This window comes from Pleurodeles waltl, chromosome 2_1 (assembly GCF_031143425.1).
Source record: "Pleurodeles waltl isolate 20211129_DDA chromosome 2_1, aPleWal1.hap1.20221129, whole genome shotgun sequence".
NCBI classification, from domain to species: domain Eukaryota; kingdom Metazoa; phylum Chordata; class Amphibia; order Caudata; family Salamandridae; genus Pleurodeles; species Pleurodeles waltl.
This window is the reverse complement of record NC_090438.1, coordinates 691162791-691186217: the sequence shown is the minus strand read 5'-3', so window position 1 is coordinate 691186217 and position 23427 is coordinate 691162791. Positions and strand designations below refer to the sequence as shown.

The 23427-nt window shown below is 43.3% G+C and overlaps 1 protein-coding gene across 1 annotated transcript in view; it reads left to right on the top strand.

Moving 5' to 3' along the window:
- The window catches only part of SPMIP7 (sperm microtubule inner protein 7), a 189774-nt gene that overhangs the window by 22178 nt on the left and 144169 nt on the right, over positions 1-23427 (top strand). The window contains exon 2 of the mRNA XM_069216922.1: positions 3119-3216. Coding sequence (XP_069073023.1) covers positions 3119-3216 — 98 coding nt within the window. The remainder of the gene's footprint in view (positions 1-3118; positions 3217-23427) is intronic.

Below are 23427 nucleotides of genomic sequence, written 5' to 3'. Positions count from 1 at the left end.
GGTCAACCATCTAACCCTTGTAAACACTCTGGTTTCTAGGTTCAAACAATGCAGGTCCAGTCCTTCGTCAGCGCAGCAAAGTAGGAGTCCAGCAGAGTGGCAGTCCTTTAGGAGCAGCACAGTTCTTCTTTCTGGCAGAGTATCTACAGGTCCAGAAGTGTACTGAAGATTTGGTGCCTGTGGTCCAGTATTTATACCCAGTTGTGCCTTTGAAGTGAGGGAGAAACTTCTAGAGGTTTCCCTTTCCAGTCCCAAGGCATCCTGCCTTCACTGTCCTAGTTCCCTAACTATAGAGCGTATGTTACTCCTTTGTGTGGAGGCAGGACACAGCCTGTTTAAGTCTCCCATCCTTTGTCCTGCCAGTGATGGCCCATCCAGGCACACCGGTGCTCCCTATTGTGTGTGGCTTTCTAGGAGGAATACACAAAGTTCAAATGTCTGGTACACCCAGTCATGTAACCAGAGACAAGCTAAAGGCCCTAAAAGGCTAAAGCAAAAAAATGCTAACTTTCTAAAACTGGCATTTTCAGGTTTGCAATTTAAAATCCAACTTCACCATAAATTGTGATTCCAGAGGCACCAAACATGAGCTTCCCAAATGGAAATTACACATAAAAAATGCAATAAGGCAATTCTAATGTTATCCTTTGGAGAGCTAGGCTTTGCAGTAGTGAACAGATTTAAGAGGTTTTCACTACCAGGGCATGTCAAACTTGACAGTATATGTCCTAACTTTTAAATACAATGGACACTGTCCTCTGGGCTGTCCAGGGCCCACCCTATAGGTGACTTACATGTATTAAAAAGGAAGGTTTGGGCCTGGCAAAAGGTTTATTTTGCAAGGTCGAAATGACAGTTAAAAACTGCACACACTGGCTCTGCAAAGGCAGGTCTGAGACATATTTAAAGGGCTACTTAAGTGCATGGCACAATCAGTCCTGCAGTCCCACTAGTAGCATTTTAATTTAAAGGCCCTGAGCACAGTAGTGCCACTTTACTAGGGACTTATTAGTAAATTAAATATGCCAATTGGGTATGAGCCAATGGTACCATGTTTAGAGAGCAGAGCACAAGCACCTTAGCACTGATTAACAGTGGCAAAATGCACAGAGTTCTAAGGCCAGCAAAAGTGATTGAAAAATTGGATGGGGAAGGCAAAAAAGTTGAGGGGAAGACCACCATAAGGCTGACAGGTTGAACAAAGCAGGTGGACATGTGGCCAGACTTCCAACGGACTTTACTCCGTTGGACCATGGGAGGTATATTTAAGTGGCACAGACAAACTAGTCTACGCCATGGACAAACTGAAGGTCCACCTGACTCTAAATTAGGCGGGTGGAAATTCAGGTTGGTGGAAAGGGTACTCTGTCGCCATTGTGACTGAGTGCCATTTTCCACCAACATATTAGTAAGGACCTTATTCATAAACCTAGATATGACATTAACACCCACTCCTGCAATGAGGAAAGCCACACTAGTGAAACAACCTGCAATTAGACTGGCAAGTGACCATTTTATCCCGTTTGATAAATTGGAAGCATATATCAAAGGCACCTATGTTAAAACATCTTCAGTTACTTATCCTCCACTTACCTATTCAAAAATGAATTTCAATATAACTTCTAAAGAAATAATAAAGTTGATTAAACCATCCCATCCATCACAAGCTGCTGAGGAATATGTGACAGAACCACTAGGTCCTAAACAACTATAGCCTAAACCACTACTGCTAAACAACTAAAAAGTCTCTACAACTAAGTACTGAACAACTACTATCTAAACAACTGTGCCTGAATAACAATTGCCTGAACAACTAATATATATATATATATATATATATATATATATATATATATATATATATTCTAAACAACTAATAAACCATAAAAAAAAAAAAAAAAAACCTTACCTTAAAATGTGTTGTTCTGGCAACTGTTATTCAGGCACAATTGTTGTTTAGACAGTAGTTGTTCAGTACTTAGTTGTAGAGACTTTTTAGTTGTTTAGCAGTAGTGGTTCAGGTAAGTAGTGGTTTACACCTAGTTGTTCAGGATGTTTCCCCTGACGGACACTAGTAGTCACTGCTTAATTTGAGTTGGTGGTTGCCGGAGGGTGGGCACCAGCACTCATGTTTGCGGACCAACACTTATTTTTCTGCATCAGGCAAATACTGCGAGCGAAAGACACATATAGGGAAGACGGAGGAAAGAAAGACAGAAAGGCGTCACTAAGGGAGAAAGCAGAAAGCTGAAAGAGTGAGCTGAAGGAGCACGGGGTGGCTGTAAATGAATTAAAGAGGCCCGAGATGGCTTTAGGATTAGCTGCCTCAGTATTCCGTGCTCACACATTTAAATACAGCAGTTGCGTGTTTCAGAGGAGAAAATATATACAAATAAACTACTGAGTCATCGAGTGATCTTTACTCATCTGGTATTTAAGAGTAAAATACACTTCTAATATCTTGCATGTATTAAATTGTCTGTACGATGTTTTATGTTTGTACCACTACATGATTTCTGTATATCTAGTTACCCTGGTACATATCTTAGTTTTACTTTAGGATTTTAAATCGTATTTTATTGTAAGTCATTTTTGCATGTGTTGATGGGTTATTTAAACCAATCCAACAACACAGTTTAATTAAGAATTGACATCCAAGTACCAGCAATTCACAAATCCTGCTCAAGGTAATTTACATAGGGTCCATCTTATATGGCGGTGTGTGAGCACCGGCCAGCAGCTGGAACCAACTTGGCCTTTTTTACCTGAGCAAGGTGAACATTGACACCAACAGGGACACCAAGATGCCACGAGGCAAAACAGGTGACTCCTGCAACTGAAGTGTAAGGTGTTTCATATGCTGTCCCCAGTGGTGTGTATCAGCAGAATGTGCAGTACGCATTTTCTGTATACATTTGGTTGCTAATTTTCGCTTAATTCTTTTGCATTGTGATGTTCTTGGAATTATTTATTTGGTGAACAACCCTCAACACAAAAAGATAACCCAGAAAATAATAATAATAAACAAGGCATGTTATTGTGTCAAGCTTTACATGGCCACTGGCATTTTTAATTGGAAATTGCCTCAAACTAATAAAATGTTGTTGCCAATTTTCAGGTTGGACCAGCAGAGAGAAAGTGATTCCCCGTAGACCTTATGGTCCTATGAATAATTTAATTCAGAAAATTTCATTTGATGTCGACCCTGCATTAAAGGTAATATATTTTAGTTCAAAAAGTAGTCTTCAGCTACTGCACCTGTTGAAAGAATCTTAGTGGAAGTGCAATGCTCAAAATGAAGTAGTTGCTTTTTCCTACCCACTTTTATTTTACTGCATCTGCTTGGAGTAGTCCTGGTATATCAGTGGTGCTTAAACTCTGTCGTGCAGTGTGCATATTTTGCATTCTCTTTCAGATTGCTCCTGCTTTATGTATTAGTTTAACAGACATAGTTCAAACTACGTAGCATTTTTGTAAGTATGTAGCAGGCTACTAGGACATAACAGAAGAAGACTTGCTTTAATTATAAAAACTGATTGACAGTTGTCATATATAAAACATGTCTTATTCTAAGTCTGAAAGGGCTGTAATTGTGGAATAAAAATATTTCTTATTTTTAAAACTTGTACTTATTGGTCGTGCTTAATGTGTAAGTGAATAAATGCCAGTCCCAAAGTTTGGCATAGCTGGTGCTATCGAATGTCGGAGGTACCAAGTACTAAGACTGTGTAGTCTTCTTTGTTTCATCCGTCAACAGGCACCTCTTGCCCTTTTTTTTACTCTTTCAGGTTCTTTTTTTATCCCTGCTTGATTTCTATTTTAATTTTCAATTTTTCTCTTCCTTCTTCTTTCCCCTCTTTAGTGCTTTTCTTTTTCTTGCTCTTGGTCAAAGTCTGATGAGGAAAAATAAGTGCTGGTTGCAAAAAATGATTGCCTTTGTGCCCCACCCACAACACAGTCTCAGGCCCTGCTTATTAGGAAATTATCAAATGAAGTGTATGCAGTTTCCTTAATAATTCACAGAAGACAAGCCTTTTGCTGATGAGGGGATTGGCTTTCTTGTGGTAAGACGTAAGAGCCAAGGAGTGGGATTGTAAATTCCACTCTTTCTTTCATTGCTAGTCTAGGTCCAATATTGATTGTCTTCTCAATAAATTGTCCTTATCAACGAACAAAGGCTACTTTCTTCAGCCTCTGTAGACTTGATGTTTTTGGCATAGTTTGAAAGTGACTGTAGCAGTACTACCAGAGCCTGTATTAACTCAGTGTGAGTAGGTAAGTAAACATTAAGGGACAGATTTAAGAAAAGTGGTGCTGCACCTAATGCAGTGCCACTTTCCTTGTGCCCCTTAGTGTCCCCCTACCGTAACCATGTGTGTCCGCCGTATTTAAAATATGGCGCATCATGGCGCAGGGTAGGGGGGAATAGTGTCATTACTTTGACGCTATTGATGTACTCTGCAGGAGTAGCGCCACAATTTTGGCGCTACTCCTGCAAATTACATAGAGGCCCATTATAGATAATTGTATGCCCCCTTTCAACGCCTGCTCTAAGCAGGCATTAAAAGTGACGAAAAAAATGGCACAAGAAATCTCTTAGATTTCCTTGCACCATGTTTTCGCGCCCCTAACAGGGGAACACCCCCTAACATACATTATGCCTGGCACAGGCATAATGTGGTGCAAGGGTTTACGAAGTGGTGCAATGCATGCATTACGACACTTTGTAAATATGGTGTGGGGAAAATGCCACTTTAGCGCCACCGTAGCATAAAAAAAAATTACGCTATGGCGGCGCTAAGGTGGCGCTAGGGGCTCATTAAATATGCCTCTAAGTTGTTTAGTAAATTCAGGTGAAATAACGTGCCCTAACTATTCACCACTTGTGTTATTGAAGCTAAATCAGAAACTAGGACTACTCATTGTTTTTCAGTTTTGCCAGGGTCAAAAGTTGGAGCCTATACTCTTAGGGGTCATTCGCAGCTGATTGCTATTTCCATTTGACAAAGAATATAACATTTCCTAGCTAATGAGAAGAAATATTTAAATTCTGTTAAAGACAGGGGCAAGCATTATACATCTTCTTTCTTCATTTTTTTTCTCAGCAGCCATAAACCAAAATATGTTGAAAAAGACGTGGCAAACTACATTTCCCAGAATCATGGAAATTAGTTTGGCATAATAAAAAGAAAAGCAACTGAGTGATGCCCTATGTCACAATACATCTGCACCAGGTATAATGTATGCAGGGTAGGCATTCTCTCAGAAAAAGTCACTAGAACTGCCACAGTGAAAATTACAACTTTTCACTGCGTCACTCTATGACTTCACTGCATCAAAATTCTACTCCTTGCTCAGGACAGGTGTAAAATTGACGCAGGGCTTTTTCCAATGGGAATTTCTCGCATTGCTGCAGTTGCGTTAGTTTAACGATGCAACTTCAGCAATGCGTCACTGACACGCCAACAGATGCATCAGAATTTCCAATAACGTGAATTTCTGTGAAAACGTGCGCCATGGAGTTCTGTATTGTAAATACAGCACATCCAAGGTGTTGTTACGGGATGCGCGGTAGGCGCATGAAATCTGACCCATCGATGATGATGCATCAGTTTCTTGTAAATGAGGCCCTTTATGCTGCTTCTGCTCTGAACCTAGGAGCAAGATAAATATTGCCCACCTGCCCAACCTCCCAGGTATACCATAGCGCATTCACAGTTTGACAGTGTCATAAGTGGGGCTGTGCAGCCTCTCAAAGGATGACCAGGAGCTGGGCCCAAGAAATCGCTGTTGTACAGTTGAAATCATTTTGTTAAAAGCTTTTACTCTCAGCCCAGTACCCAGTAGCCTCCTGCAGGAAGAATTCCCCTCAAGGTAGGAGCTGGCAGACGAGAGAAGCACCACTACGAAGAAAGACAAAGTGGATGGATTTCTTAAAGCTTATCTGTGTGTTATGGTTATGAGAGTATGACTGTTGATTGTTCTTATCATTCCGAACTAATTTTCAGGATGCTGGCAAATATAGTTTGCCATTTTCACATATGTTGGTTCCTAGCTGTTAAGCAAATTAAAGGAAAAATACATTTTCACCAATCCTAACATAGAATTTACTTCAATTAATTCTGGTACATTCACTCCTTGATGGTGTGCAGACAGTCTGCAAATAGATTGAACCATGTGATGGTTGAAAACATCTTGTAGTTCAAAAGTGGCACAGTGTAAACATTATAGTGTAATCAGTTTACAGAGCTACACGTCAAAGCACATTAGGCACACATCAAGTTACCTTAATGCAGTTGAACAAATGATTTACAAAAAATCTGGTTGGATAGAAAAGATGGCAGCTTGATTCAGTGACTTATGGTCCTGAAACCACAGGGACTTGTTAGCACCAAGATACCAACACAGTTTACCATTTGCCTAACAACATTATTAACTATCTCCAGCATTACCTGTGAACAGTGCTCAGATCAGGAGAATGCCTCTATGTGACTTGGTAACTAGTGTCCATATATGCCTTCCTTGAGATTTTGGATATAGGGCAGCAGTATTTTTGGGGGACTGCAAGATCCAGAGTTGTTTCTTAATAGTGCATGTCTGCCCCATCTTTAGCTTGTTGATCTGAAACTGCTTAGACTTCCAGGAATGACATAAACATGCACATATGCAATGGTGAAAGCTCTGTAATCAAGAAAGTCTATCAGTCTGTGTCTACTAGCTTCATTTGTGAAATATCATTTGAGCTCAATGTTGGTTCAAGAGCTACCCAGAACACTAGTTAGTAGCCTTTGTTTTACGTGCAAGTGCATCCACTCAGTCTCTCCTTAAATAGTGTCCGATACCTGCAGAGAAGGTATAGCTGTTTTAGTGAGCTGGCATGTTTAACAGTGTTAATGTTTTCGTTTAGGCAAATTTGAGGCCCATAAAGCACTAATTGATGAATGGAAGTTTGCAACTGAGGTTGATGTCAACAAATCAATACATTTAAACAATTTGAAGCATATTAGGACCCACAAGGAAGACAGAGAGTGGTTCAGGTTTTAAACAATAAAGGTTTATTAAAAGTTAGGCAGGATTTAGAACACTGCATCCCTTTTAAAGATACATTTCAGCTGCCAAAATAACTTGTTTCTATTTGGTGAGTCTGCTGCTTGTCATGTGCTGCATTCGAGTGTGGGTAAGCAAAATCTCAAATCAATTAGAGACCATCACAATAAGGGAGTAATCCATTACAATGTCCTTGCACAGCTGGATTCTGGCTCCAACTGTGCCCATTGCGTTTAGAGATATAGCATTGTCATGGCCACCCAATTAAATGTTGCAGAGAAGAAAACCATTGGTTGTTTTGCTTTCCCGTGGGCCAGTGTCAAAACAGACAATGTGGACCCTTCATGCTCTTTGTAGTATAATGAAAGTCCTTTCCATAATCAGGCATTCCTAGGGCTGGTGTGTGGTAGAGTTTCTCTTTGAACTCTAGGATGACACAGATGCATACGTTGCCTCAGAGTAGCGGATCAGACAAATCATTGTGTGTACGTCTCTGTAGAGGTTTTACCTCAAGAGAAAAGTTGGCAGTCCACTGACAACAGTAGCCTACCATTTCCAGGGACATCCTAACATCTTTTTGAGTTGTAGGAAGTTCAGTCTCAAGATTGTAGAAATACGTTCTTGGGAGACTTTTCTCACTCCTCTGTCAACGTTGTGTTCCAGGTACAGAACTTCCCTCTGACAATACTGCAATTTTGTAGGGGAAATTCGTGTCCTTTCTCTGCCAAATGATTCAGTAAAGCAACTGTGTCTTGCGTTATTGACTCTACCAACATGTTGTCAATGTATTGGACCAGAACGAGTTGCGTGGCAACTGTAGTGTTTCCACGTTTTTCTTGAGTATCTTATTAATGTTTGAGGGGCTCTCGCTCTACCCCTGTGGGACTCAGCACCACACATAGTTCTTCCTAAAAATCAGAACACAAAAAGGAACTTATTATCCTCTTTTAAGGGAATGGAAAACAATGTTTGATACAGATCAATGACAGAAAGCCACTCAGCATCACATATAATTTTGAAAAATATCACAGCAGGATTCGGTTCCAGAGGACAAAAGGGGATTCCAGTTTAATTCACCCTTCTCAGGTCTTGAACTACCCTCTATTTTATGCTTGGTTTCAGCAATCCCATCACAGGTAAATTGCAGGGATTCCCAAACGTATCTTTTAAGATACCCTGTTCAGTCATGAACTCTATGACAGGTGCAATTCCATTTTACCTTACCTCTATATCATAAACCCTTATCCATAACTCCCTACTCCCTGACATCTTACCATTAACCTTTAAACCTACCCCATTGCCATTATCACTTTAATCCTAACCCCATGTCCCCATAACCCCTTATCCCTAACCCCTAACTCTTAACTCTTTACTGTGATCCCTTATGATTGACACCTTCCCTTCTTACACATACTTCCTTACCCACTCTCTGCCCTTACCCTTTCATGTACACCTCACCATAATGCTTTATCCCTAACCTTTTGACCAATTACTCTTAATTTTTTACTATTAACCTTTTAAATTTACTCACAACTTCTCACCTTCAACCCCTTATTCCCTTACTTATAACATCTTTAAACTTTTCCTCTTGTCCCTAGCGTTAATCCCTTATACCTATCCTTTAACTTTTACCCTGAACTGCTTACTCTCATACACATACACCATTATTCCTTAGCCCGACCCCATTACCCATACCCTTTATCCATATATTTAAGCCCTTACCAATTATCCTCATTCCTATATCTTTAGCTACTTTATGACTCCTAATCCCTTAGCCCTTTGCCTCTTACCCCCAACCACTTAGCTGCTGCTCCTTACCCATATATTTAACCTTTACCTTTAATCCCTTATCATTAACCTCTTACCCCTCTCCTTAACATTATCCTAAACCTTACCAGTAACTGCTCACCTTTAACCTCTTACCGGTCTACCATTAACCACTTGGGCTCTTGCCTGCTTACGCATAACCATTTACCTCCATCTCCTTAAACCCTCAATCTTACCCTTTCCTGTAATACCTGTATGCCCATAACTCCTACCCACATTACACTTACCCCTTACCATTGCACCATTTACATACTTGCACTTACTTCCTTATCATTACACTCCTGACCCCTTACGCCCTTACCTACCCATTTACCCCATACACTCTTACCTTTAACCACATACTACTTCCCCATGGACCCTTATCATATTACCTTAATGTTCTTGTCCTTATTCTCTCACCCCTTACCCTAACCTAAAAATGTATATCACTGTTTTATTATTAGTTACAAATGTTTTCATTATATTACTTACAATGAAATGACAAAACAATGTAATCGTAATCCATGAGAAATACCCTTTAGAAAATGCATTACAATGAAATGGATGCGAACAAACGGTATGTTCTCTCTCTAATATTAGTATTAGTATATATGGTAAAGACTGAGATTCATCACATGGGTTTCTTGAAAGTGAAATTGGGGTTTTATTGTAGAAGTTTGTTAATTATAAAAAAAAAAAAGGTTTCATGGCCTTTTGAAAACTGTTGACAAATAGTTCGCTCTAGAGAGAGAGAGAGAATGATAAGATATTCTAGGCTTTTGCTGCTTCCACAGAAAAATATCCATCTCCAAATTTGATAGTTTGAGTTCTTGTCAGTCGTGGCTGGCCGTGATTACAGGAGGTGGGGCGGCGCATGTGGGGACAGGGGGGTGGATTTAATAAACTTTAAATAAAAAATTAAAAAAACTTACCTCCGCTCCGCTTCTCCTGCGCCGCCGCTCCTCAGTCTTGTAGTGCAGACACAGCCTCCCAGCCTGCCCTGTGGCCAATCCTGATGCTGCTCAGCATCAGGAATGGCTTCACGCCCAGGCAGACTGGGAGCCTGTGCAGGCTCTCTCCAGCTCAGCAACACAGTTGTCAGGGTGGAGAGAGCACACTACGCATGTGTATTTGGCTGGCCTAAGACGGCCAGCCAAACACACATGCACTGTGAGGGGAGTGCACAGTGTACTCCCCTCGGTGCTCGTCACTCCATGGCCCTGCCCCTTTCACAAGGAAGGGATAATAAACATAGTTTATTATCCCTTCCTTGTGAAAGCTTTGCATCTTTTGCTGCTGGCGGGTCAGCAACGCTCCTCCGTCATAGCGGAGGAGCCGCCACTGGTTCTTCTCATTTGTAGAATGAATTGGTGGTCTGATCTTAAATTTCTGGACAACTTATGCCTTTGGAATTGTTTGGCTAAGAAAACTGGATAATTGTAAGAAAATTGCCTTTTGTACTATGGTGAAGAATAGGGGCATGAATTGGAAGCCAATACAACTCTCTTCTCGCTGCTGTCACCACACACTGTTTCTTTAGAACACGTAAGGTTAGTTTTTTTGAACCAGTGGCATTTGCATGAAATGCTTTTTTTGCTACTGCTAAGAGCTCTGCATTTCCATAATCGATTCTTAAGTGAATGATAGCATTCAGTACTGAGATTCTAGGATTTCGATGCAGGAATATGAAGATCTGTTTTTAGTTTGTTTTTAAATAAAAATGAAGCAGAGTTTAGAGCTGCTGGCTACTGAGGTTTAGCATTACGGCATTTGTCAATATATAGCCTCATCTTTTGAGTGGACTTTGCAGGAATTTATGTAGGGCCCTTGCAAGTAGACCATAAAAGAGAAATCCGATTTATGTTACAGGAAACAACAACTTAAGGAACTTTCAGGATTTAACGTTAACTATTTTTTTACATCCATCATTGAGTCACAGTCATACTGTTAGTGTGTGGGTCTGTTTTGCAATTTGGAGAAACCTGTAGAATAAATTGGGAGCTATAAGCATGCATGAAAAATTGTGTGCCCACATAATGTACCAGCCTTGTCAAAGGCCACATGTAAATGTTATTTAACACCAGAAAGATGATAGATCCCTGGAGCACTCCACATTTCATGTCTTTAGAAGACGAAAGAAAAGATGGAAGACGCTTCTTGAGTTCTCAGTATTAGGAATTATCTCAATCATATTAGTGCTGCGCCTCTTATACTTATATCAAACAGCCATTTTAATAAGATGATGTGATCAATAGTATCAAAGCCACTGAAATATCCTGGAACATTAGGGCTCCCCTATCTCTAGTGCCCATCATTCTTTGGAGGTCATCTAACCAGTTTGGTGGTGTGACCTGGTCCAAATCCTCTCTGCTTGCGACCCAGGATAACATTTGATTTAATTAATTCCTACAGTTGCGAGAAGACTATTTTTTAGCAAAACTTTTGGATAAAAGTGAAAAGGAGATGGGCCAAACATTACTCAGCATTTATGCGTTTCTAAATGATTTCTTTAGTAATAGGAGTACTATTGCTTCTTTCCAGCCTGCAGGTATTTAATCACATGCAAAAGATTAGAAAACACTGTCCTGATCTCTTTACTAATAAATAGAACTAATTGCTGCACGTGTATTTATTTAGAAGGGGCAAATATCAGATGGAGAGCCTGATGAACAGGTTTGGTGGATCAAATAAACGAGCTCTGTTTCGGCTATTTAAAGCAAAGTGTCTGAAGTAAGAAGGAAAGTGGTGATGTTCTGAAATAGCTGTATGTAATTCAGGCTGTTTGTAGTCCTTGAGGCATGATGGATAAATGGTCCCATCAGCCTGGATTTCCATTCTAATTTTCCTAACTTTATCCAAAAGGAAATGTGAAAGTTGTTCCATGAAAGCAGCTGATTACTGCATATTTAAATTGCAAATTGCCTGTTCCTGAAGTTCATCCATAATTTTAAATAAATAACTCTTTTGTAAGATTAGGAGCCCTTGTCAAGCGCATTGTAAAATAGCGTTTTTTTCGTCTTTAATTGTAAGCATTATTCTTAGCCAGAATAAGACATTGAGGCCCATATTTATACTTTTCGACGCTAAACTGCGCTAACGCAGTTTAGCGTCAAAAAGTTTTGCGCCGTCTAACGCCATTCTGAAGCGCCAAGCGGGCGCCGTATTTATGGAATGGCGTTAGACGGCGCAATCAGACCGGCGCTGCCTGGTTTGCGTGGGAAAAAACCACGTAGACCAGACAGCGCCGGCGTAGGGGGAAAATGGCGCATGGGCGTCTTAAAATGGGGCAAGTCAGGTTACGTCGAAAAAATCGTCTTAACCCGACTTGCGCCATTTTTTAACGACGCCCATCCCCCATCAACATGACTCCTATCATTGTAAAGATAGGAGTCATGCCCCCTTGCCCAATGGCCATGCCCAGGGGACTTCTGTCCCCTGGGCATGGTCATTGGGCATAGTGGCATGTAGGGGGGCACAAATAAGGCCCCCCTATGCCACCAAAAAAAAATATAAAAAATAAAAAATTATACTTACCTGAACTTACCTGAATGTCCCTGGGGTGGGTCCCTCCATCCTTGGGGGTCCTCCTGGGGTGGGCAAGGGTGGCAGGGGGGGTCCCTGGGGGCATGGGAGGGCACCTGTGGGCTCATTTTGAGCCCACAGGCCCCTTAACGCCTGCCCTGAGCAGGCGTTAAAAAGTGGCGCAAATGCGCCGTTTTTAGCCACGCCAACTCCCGGGCGTCTCTTTTGCCCGGGAGTATAAATACCACGTAAAGTCCTGGGAGTCATTTTTTAGACGGGAACGCCTCCCTTGCATATCATTAACGCAAGGAAGGGGTTCACGCTAAAAAATGACGCACATTCCGGGAACTTTGGCGCTATTCGCCTCTAACGCCATAGTATAAATATGGCGTTAGTTGGCGTTAGTTTTGCGTCGAAATTGCGTAAAAAAAAACGACGCAATTTCGGCGCAAACGGAGTATAAATATGGCCCTGAGTTTTAGCCTTAGCATTATATATGAATGTTGCCAGCGGTTCTGCTCTGTGGAGTAAAAATTTACTTCTGAGATGTTTTTCTATTAACTGGGATTATCTCAGTAAAAATGAACATGATTAACATCTTTAAATTCTCTAATAAAGGACGTGAAACGGATGAAGTTGAATCTTTGGTTGAACTTTCTTTCTTTGCATAAATCTCTTGTTAAGTTTTTAAAGGACAAACAGTGTTCCAAGCATGCCCCGTGTGATTTCTGAATGCCGATCCTTTACTGATCGTACGGGAATTGAGTGAGAGAATTGAACTAATAACTGGTCTGGCTAGTGAATTAAATGTGTTTTTTTTTTACTTCAAGTGTTTCCCAGTGGGTAAAAAATTAGGATCGAATAAAAGATCTGGTTTATGAGTAACATGTTGACATAAATTGCATACCAAAGGTTTGTAGAACATTTTAAATTTTTAGGTAGGTTTTATAGGAGCATCAAGCCACAAGTTAAAATCACCTAATCTTCAGTTTTTTTCTGTACAGTGAGTGCTCCTAGTTCTTCAAAAACTGAATCAAATTTGAGCAGAGTTTGAGGGAGACTATTAAAAGAAAAGTAAGTAGTGTGTCTGAAGAATCTAGCATGGATATCGGCTTTTCTATTTGTGGACACATTACATACTTCTTCTTGATTAGGGCAATAGAGGCTTGATAAATTACCGCTACTAAATCTGCACTTTATTATTGTGGTCAGCCACAACAACTTGAAAACATGTTGGAACCAGTTCATTTATGATGGAGATACAGTATGGTGGGGGATAGCCATGTTTAGTTAAAATTAAAAGATGAGGATTAGATTGCTCATTTAATATGTAAATCTCTGTTCAGTGGGGCATAATGAGGATTGCATAGCATCAAATTTAAAGTGTAAGTATTAGACATTTAATTGCATTACAGACGGGGACATGGACAGACATCCCCCAGACAGGGTACCAAGCCAAGAATGACAACAGATTTAAAGACCACAATGTCACACCTTGGGTTTACAGACATTTGGAGGGACACCCACCCAGACTGCAGGGAATGCATATGTTATTTGAATACCCATGGCACATTTAGCTGGCTCGATCGTATAATGCTCCCCCAACATACCACCCCCAAAGCCCAGAGGGTATCTCACCTTACAAGATATTTGTCGGACCACACCCCTGTGATGTGTGGGTTTCAGTGGGGCTGTCCCTCCTGAACCTTGTATAGCTGGAAGCTCCCTTCATGGATTCTTCAGGATCCGGTGGGTAGAGACACAATAGCACAATTACAGATTACATGGAGGATAATTGGATGTCCACACACAGGCGGGCGACAGAATGGGAAGCATGTAAGACCGTGCTCCAGGGAGGCTAAATGGGTTTACGTGTGGAGTGTGGAAGACACTCCAAGCAGAACTGACTGACAGGGAGGATGTCCTGACAACATGCCAGCAAAGCGCAGTGCGAGGGCACAACATTCAACAGGAGGAAGTTAACCTGCTACGTCAGGTGAGTGAAACCAGAGATAGGCTTGAACACTACACTTTAAAAATCATAGCGCCAACTCCTTCACCGTAAAGGTGACAGCTCCGGGAGGCTCCTTGCATGGATCCTCCAACGGGAATAGCTGCACTCCTTAGTACTCCATCTCACAAACCCATGGGGGGAAGAAGCGAACACACAACATGATATAGTCACAGTATTCAGGGATCACCTTGTGGGAGTATGTGAGAACCCGGGGGACCCAGACCCAGGAATATTAGGGGAATATTTAACGGAGGTGCGTCTCCCTCAGTTGAATGAGACGAGTGTACAGGTGCTGGAGGCTGACCTTACTCTTGAGGAAGTGAAGGTGGCCATCAAATCTCTTCCATTGGGGAGGAGCCCGGGACTCTATCACACATTTGCGATGGTACTCGCTCTGCTGCTTTTGGCCGTATACAAGGATCCCAAATCAGGGACTGCCGCCTCTGATCCGGCGTCTTACTCCCCATCACGATAATTAACCTCGATGCAAAGGTCCTGTGTAAAATCCTTACAACGTGACTTGCCACTGAGGTGACCCACTTGGTCCATCCTGACCAGTGTGGGTTCATACCGGGACGAAATACGTTTATGAACACTCATAGGCTTATGCATGTCCTTCATGGAGTTGTGGACAGTGAGGAGGACTTAACACTGGTATCCGAAGATATAGTCAAAGCTTTTGATACCGTCAACTGGGTTTGCCTCCTCCGGGTCCTGGATGCCTTTGGGGTGGGACCTCAATTTCAGCGGTGGGTCAAACTCCTCTACACCGAACCGGCAGCGAGGGTCAGAATGGGGGGACAGTGCTCAGACACACTGAAGATACGGAGGGGGACGCGGCAGGGATGTTCTTTGTCGCCACTGCTTTTTGCAATGGCCCTGGAACCATTGGCATGTAAACTTAGGCGCGACATGGAGAGGTGGGGCATTTGGCTGGGTGGGACATGCCACCTGCTGTCACTGTATGCTGATGATACGCTTTTTTACCTGAGAGATCCCAGAGTCTCACTCCCTATATTAATGCAAGAGCCTGGAGACCTTCAGGCACTTGTCTGTCCTACAAATTGATGAAAATAAATCTTTCATATTCCCCCTGGGGAACCTAGCGCGGCTCCTACCGGGTGCACCTCCGATCATGCCCCTGCAATGGGAGACTGACCATTTCCGATATCTCGGATTATAATGGCCCACACAGCCCAACGCAGCAATCAACTCAACATTGAGAGGGTGCACTCATGCTTGGAAAAGCTCAGTGCGCTTTTGGAACACCCTCCCATTACCAATAATGGGGGAGTAGCGGTCGCAAAGATGGTATTTTTACCTCAATGCTTATATACCTTGCAAAATTTGCTTGACACACTCCCTCGCTCGGTATTCAGGCATCTGCACTCATTGCTGGTGTCTCTGGTATGGGCAGGGGGCCGCTTCAGGGTGAAATGGTAGACTCTTCATCTCCCACTCGCAGAGGGGGGACTGGCATTACCCAATTTAGAGTACTATTATTTAGCCTCCCAGTTACAATATGCAGCGCTCTGCTTAACGGAGGGTGAAAATTGGGAAAAAACCCTACTTAGAGATGACACCCGGTGCGAAACCCTGACACAGCTGCTACATACGGGGGGCAAAGGGGAACAATCACTTCCATACCTAATATAACACACGGCAATGCTGTGGATGCGGGCGGTGAAAGTAGTTGTGCGCTGCACACCCTTTGCACAGGACTTTGAGTTCTGGGATCTTGCAGCGTTTTGACACTTGGCCTCCACTGTGGATGCTCGACCTTGGCAAGAGGGTGGGTGCTTATCCTTGGGGACCTCTACCCCAGTGAGACCATTATAACCTTTGAGGCGACACGGGATACCTTCGGGTTGAACAAGGGACAGTTCTTGACATATGCAAGTATACTTAATATAGCCTGAGAGATATGGCCCACTCGCCCGGAGGGCCCGCCCTCTTCGGTATTGTTTAGGGTACTACTGGAATACGGGGGGGGCGAACATCTTCTATCACACATATATAAGGCCATGGTGGCAGATACGCCTAAGCATGTCCTCTGGGCTCGAGTCGCGTGGGACAGTGAACTGAACGCACCGTTGGAAGAGGTACAGTGAAAGGCAATATGTGCCTTGCTCCGACAGGGGACCTGTAACGCTAGATTCAAACTCATACATTTTAATTACATCCATCGCATATATGTCACTCCTGCCTCCCTCCATAGAATTGATTCTAGCAGGCATGATAGTTGCCAACGCTGCAATGTGCGACCTGCAACCTTCCTACACTGAGAATGGGATTGTCACTCAGTACAAAGCTTCTGGGAGGTTGTGGTCCAAAATGTAAGTGAAGTTGGGAAGAGGGTGAGAATCGAGTGAACTTCCGTTCAGTGCCTTCTGGGGGATGTCAAGAGAAAAAACGGTAGAAAAATGGAATGGAAATTTATGCAGCTGGTGCTGGTGTTGGCCAGGTGGAGAGTGGCGATTACCTGGATGAGTGCGCGAGGGCCCAACATACAGAACTGACATAAAGACATCAAGGAATGGGTATTAGCAGAAGAAATACACTTATGGCAGGTTAGAAGGGATGAACACCGTGAGGAGGATATACAGATATGGTAGGGGATACTAATAAGAATTGCTGAGGTTGAAGAAACAGGGCAGGATGTCTCGTTGGGTACTCAGGAATAGCGGTGGGGAAGGCTATGCTACGAGAAACAGTATTTGCACCGTCACGGGGAACGCAATGATTATGTATGATGTACACCTATTGTACCTTTTGAATTTGGGATACCAACTAATTCTGAGATGGAATATCATGAAGTAGTATGGGGGAGACCGGCCGATGTGTGCAAATGTGGTTATGATGCAATGTTTAGAATGTACCAAGAGTTAAAAAATGGAAAAATAAAGTTTAAAAAAAATAGAAGCACCAACTATTCGAGATTTTAAGCAGTGGGAAATAACATTAAAACAGGGGAACGGTTTGACAATTAGGCAGAATTGTCTTTAAGTACTCATTGTTGGGCAGACAGATAGAACATTAGTGTCTCACCCTGCTTGTGCAAAAAAATCCCTCTCAAGATGGCAATTAGTAGAAGTAAGAAGACTTTTGTAAAGAAAACCTTTGCAAAGTGTATCTCGTCAGCTCTATTGCAGTTTGTATATACATCACATGACCTTCTCAATCTGAGTGGTGGCCTAGTTTTTCAGCCTTGTTTCAGCCACTATAAGTTAGGCAGGCAGTAACATAAGCAAAGAATATTACAATAGAATAGTTCACTTCTACTCATTTGTTGTGTTTTTTTCTGTAGTTGATTCACTAAAGATCTCCAAAACATTCACTGTTCAGAGTTGTAGTCACCCTTTTTAATTTAACCAACTCTCTATCCACCACCAGTGAAATAATCAGAATCATTGCAAACTATTGACTTGCCTAAGTTACTGTTATTGTTAGACATCACTTATACCTTTATTGTTTTTTCCTTAGCCATCCAATTTCTCTAACGTTTGGGAGAATTAAAAAGAAAGTGGCCTGCTCTTGTGTCTCATCTCCTCTGGCTCACATCCTTGACTAACATGTCTTACTCATTCACTTTACTCATTAATTTCACTAATTGAATGCAGGAGAGTTGGTGAGCTCACACACTGAGGGCCTCATTTACGAGGCCCTAGCAGCACACTGCGCCACCGGAGCGTAATTGTTTTTACGCCCCGGTGGCACAGTGTGCCAGCCCACTTTTACAAGGCCACGCAAAGACACCTTGCATGGCTTTTCATGGCCTTGTAAATATGGGCTCCTTTCACACATAACACTGCATGAAAGGGGTGTTGCTTATGGTGTTCCCATGCAACACCCATGGAACCTGAAGGAATCTGTAGGAAGGTAGCCTCTTTCTAGCCTTGTTAGCCCCCACTTTTGAATTGTTTGTGACTATATGTCAGGATGTTTTTACTGTCTCATTGGGATCCTGCTAGCCAGGGCCCCAGTGCTCAAAGTGAAAACCCTATTTGTCAGTGTGTTTTCTGTGTCTCACTGGGACCCTGCTAGCCAGGGCCCCAGTGCTCGTAGGTTGTGGCCTGAATGTGTTCCCTGTGTGGTGCCTAACTGTGTCACTGAGGCTCTGCTAACCAGAACCTCAGTGCTTATGCTCTTTCTGTCTTTAAAATTGTCACTGCAGGCTAGTGACCATTTTTACCAATTCTGATTGGCACACTGGATCACCCCTATAATTCCCTACTATATGGCACCTAGGTAACTAGGGTATTGGGGTTTCAAGAGATCCCTATGGGCTGCAGCATTTCTTTTCCACCCATAGGGAGCTCAGACAATTCTTACATAGGACTGCCACTGCAGCCTGGGTGAAATAACGTCCACGTTATTTCACAGCCATTTTGCACTGCACTTAAGTAACTTATAAGTCACCTATATGTCTAACCCTCACCCAGTGAAGGTTAGGTGCAAAGTTACTAAGTGTGAGGGCACCCTGGCACTAGCCAAGGTGTCCCCACATTGTTCAGGGCAATTTCCCCGGACTTTGTGAGTGCGGGGACACCATTACACTCGTGCACTACATATAGGTCAATATGGCCATGTAACATGTCTAAGATCATGGAAGTGTCCCCCCATGCCAAATCTGGTATTGCGGTGCCAATCCCATGCAACCCCCGGGCTTTAGCATGGACCCCGGGTACTGCCAAACTAGCTCTCTGGGGTTTTCACTGCAGCTACTGCTGCTGCCAACCCTCAGACAGGTTTCTGCCCTCTTGGGATCTGGGCAGCCAGTCCCATCAAGGCAGAACAAAGAATTTCCTCAGAGAGAGGGTGTTTCACCCTCTCCCTTTGGAAATAGGTGTTAAGGGCTGGGGAGGAGTAGCCTCCCCCAGCCTCTGCAAATGGTTTGAAGGGCACAGATGGTGCCCTCCTTGCATAAGCCAGTTTACACCGGTTCAGGGATCCCCCAGCCCCTGCTCTGGTGCGCAACTGGACAAAGGAAAGGGGAGTGACCACTCCCCTGTCCATCACCACCCCAGGGGTGGTGCCCTGAGCTCCTCCAGTGTGTCCCAGACCTCTGCCATCTTGAATGCAGAGGAGCGATGGCACAATGGAGGCCTCTGAGTGGCCAGTGCCAGCAGGTGAAGTCAGAGACCCCTCCTGATAGGTGCTTACCTGGTTAGGTGGCCAATCCTTCTCTGAGGACTACTTAGGGTCTCTCCTGTGGGTTTCTCTTCAGATAATGAATGCAAGAGCTCACCTCAGTTCCTCTGCATCTCCCTCTTTGACTTCTGCCAAGGATTGACCCCTGACAGCTCCAGGACACCTGCAAAACCCCATCAAAGTAGCAAGATGACTACCAGCAACATTGTAGCGCCTAATCCTGCCGGCTTTCTCGACTGTTTCCTGGTGTTGCATGCTCTGGGGACTGTCTGCCTTCACCATGCACTGGAAGCCAAGAAGAAATCTCCCATGGGTCAACGGAATCTTCCCCCTGCTAACGCAGGCACCAAACATCTGCTTCATCGGTCCTCTGGGTCCCCTCTCATCTCAACGAGCGTGGTCCCTGGAACACAGGAGATGGACCCAAGTGACCCCGACAATCCAGTGGTCCTTTTGTCCAAATTTAGTGGAGGTAAGTCCTTGCCTCCCTACGCCAGACAGTAATCCTGTGTACTGCGTGAACTGCAGCTGCTAGAGCTTCTGTGCATTTTTGCAAGGAATCCTTTGTGCACAGCATAGCCCAGGTCCCCAGCACTCTGTCCTGTATTGCACAACTTGCTGAGTTGACCACCGGCTTCATGGGACCCTCCTTTGTAGTGTTGAGACGACCGCCATGCTCAGATTTCTTGAACGCCTGTTCAAGTGCTTCTGTGGGTGCTGCCTGCTTCTGCGTGGCTCTCTCTACTGCTGAGCGCCCCCTCTGTCTCCTCCTCCAAGGGGTGACCTCCTGGTCCTTCCTGGGCCCGGGCAGCACCCATTTTCTTCAACCACAACCTTTGCAGTTAGCATGGCTTGTTTGCAGTATTTCTGCGTGGAAACAACTCTGCATCCTCCAGCATGCTGTGGGACATCTTCTGTGCAAAGGAGAAGTTTGTGGCATCTTCCGTTGTTGCAGAATCTTCAGCTTCTTCCACCCGGAAACAGCGATTTTGCTACTTCATCTGGGGTTTAGTGGGCTCCTGCCCCCCCCCCCGGACACTTGTGTGACTCGTGGACTTGTTCCCCTTCCTTTAAAGGTATTCAGGTCCAGGAATTCGTCTTCAATGCTTTGCAGTCAGTTGTTGTCTTTGCAGAATCTCCTATCAAGACTTTAGTGTGTTTCTGGGGAAGTAGGGTAACTTTACTCCTATTTTTCAGGGTCTTGGGGTGGGGTATCTTGGACACCCTTAGTGTTTTCCTACACTCCCAGCGACCCTCTACACACTACACTCAGCCTGGGTTCCCTAAGTGGTTCGCATTCCACTTTCTTAGTATATGGTTTGTGTTGCCCCAGGCCTATTGCATCCTATTGTATTCTGCAGTGTTTGCACTACTTTTCTAACTGTTTACTTACCTGATTTTGGTTTGTGTGTATATTTTGTGTATTTTACTTACCTCCTTGGGGAGTATATCCTCTGAGATATTTTTGGCACATTGTCACTAAAATAAAATACCTTTACTTTTAGTAACTCTGAGTATTGTGATTCTTGTGATATAGTGCTATGTGATATACGTGGTATAGTAGGAGCTTTCCATGTCTCCTAGTTCAGCCTAAGCTGCTCTGCTATAGCTACCTCTATCAGCCTAAACTGCTAGAACACTACTAATGTACTAATAAGGGATAACTGGACCTGGCACAAGGTGTGAGTACCATCAGGTACCCACCATTAGCCAGGCCGCCTCCTACAGAATCTGACTCATTCTGAGATATACAAGTCTGGGAATGCATCAGACTCCTTTGCCACCTCAGGGGTGGCGTAAGAGTGACGCAACGGGGAGAAATATATGTATTTCTCCCCGTTTTTTACTCTTTCTCTGTGTGCTGCAGAACACATAGGGAGAGGAAAACATCTCTTGTGATTGTTTTTGTGCAGGTGAGTGTTCCTTCCTGTACAAAGACAAACATCTCCAGAACGAAGGCACAAAGCAGGTGCAAGGGTGCCTGTCTTTGTGCATGGCAGCAACTTGTGTCCCAGCGCAGGGGGAGAGGACAGAAATGTGCAGTATCTTGTAGAGTGCATTTCTGCCCTTTCCTGGTGGCGCAGGGCAACACAGCAAGTCACTTGCTGCCCCGCCCTGCTCTATTGGCCTTGTAAATGAGGCCCTGTGTATATGAGCGCATTAGCGAGTTAGATTAACTGGAAATGGATGAAAGGTATTGTGAATTGCCTCTTCCCCTCATATTTTGTACCCTGCATCCTCAACTTGCTCTCACATATTGTGTGATGTGAGATTGTGTATGTGAGTGTGCTGGAGTTTGAGAGTCAGTTATGAAGTACTAGAGATTTTCATTCTCAGGGTAATATAACAAAGAACTTGGCAAAGAAGCTGAAATATGAAAAGACATCTTTATTAAACTCAAATGAGTGAGACTACGTCTCCCAGAAGCTGACCTATAGCAACTGAAAGAGGCAGTCTCCCGAAATGGTCTTAGCTCAGACCTTTTATATCATTTATTATGCCCTAGGCATGCAAGGGGCTGTACCAGTCACATTCCTAAACAAATGAGAAAAGCTGGAGAGGCAACATGTGAGTAGCCTTTGGGGTTTTAACAGGATTACAGTTGACCATTCACATATTTTCACTACAAAGAAATAGCAGGTTTATGATGACAAGCCCATATTTCAGTTTGTCCAGCCCTCAATCAATTACCCGGCAAGGCTTAGTACTTTCATCAGATATCGACGGACCCCCAATATAAACGGGCACCTCCTCCTTGTAAAGCAAGTCATAAAGAAAGAAACAGGGACAGGTGTGTGTAAGATTAGGCATGGTTTGTGTGTGATGAAAGGTTTATGATGTGTTGTGCCTTGATACTAATCTCATTCGGCCACTGGGAAAGAAACTGGCCGAACAGGTTTGGCTTCAGGCAGTGGAGTCAGCTTGCCCAGGTCACAGAGGAGTCAGCAAAGGTGTACGTGTCTTTCAGACTCGTTTTCAGCATTAGACATTGGCCTATGTGAGGGCAATCACAAAATGGCTGTCGTTTAAATGGAACACGAGGGTTCAAGACGGAAACTCTGATATTCGGGTGATTTCGTTACCCGAATATGAATACAATGCTTGTGCATGCTATTCTAATCATTCCCGGTCTGCTGATACCAAAATCGTTGTGATACGACGATGTTTATAACACGGGTCCAGAATTTTTCAGTACCACAGACCCTCCTTTTGCCCTTACATAGGCAATGACCTATACTCACGCTAATCTGAGTCCAGGTCTATATTCATAAAGTCGTTGAGATGTTGCTGGAGCAAAATTCTAGTACTTGGTAACTCTCTCTGGACAGGTCTCCTCGAACATGAAGTAGCACAAAAGGCCACATATGGCAGGACAAAATAAGGAATACCTCTATCTGCAGTAGGTGGCATAAGATCACACACCCAACAATTAGTGATGTTCACTACTAACTAGTGTTGATGCAGAAGCTGTACAAAAGAATTGCTTACGAATTCTGATCTTCTAACCTGCTCATGTTCAGGAAAAGGGTGAAAAGAGTGCAAAGAAACAATAGTAGGAAAAGACATAGGTTGGGAAGTGGGTGCAGAAGTCAATTGAGTAGAGAAAAACAATCCCACCCATAAATGACAACGTCATGTTTAAAAGACACTAGAAAACACGTTATTAAGAACATATAGACAACGGGAAAAAGTAGTGACCACTATTACAAATGAAATAATCATTTTTCACAACCCTAACCAAAAAGCAAATCCTAAAATTATCTAGTAACATTTTTAGGGCTCCTCTGCATTTCAGTAATTTTTGTATGTTCAGGTGGAACAGTGGTGACTCTCATCAATGCTCTAAGGTGAAAAGGGGGTACACTTTCCACAGAAAATGGACTTTA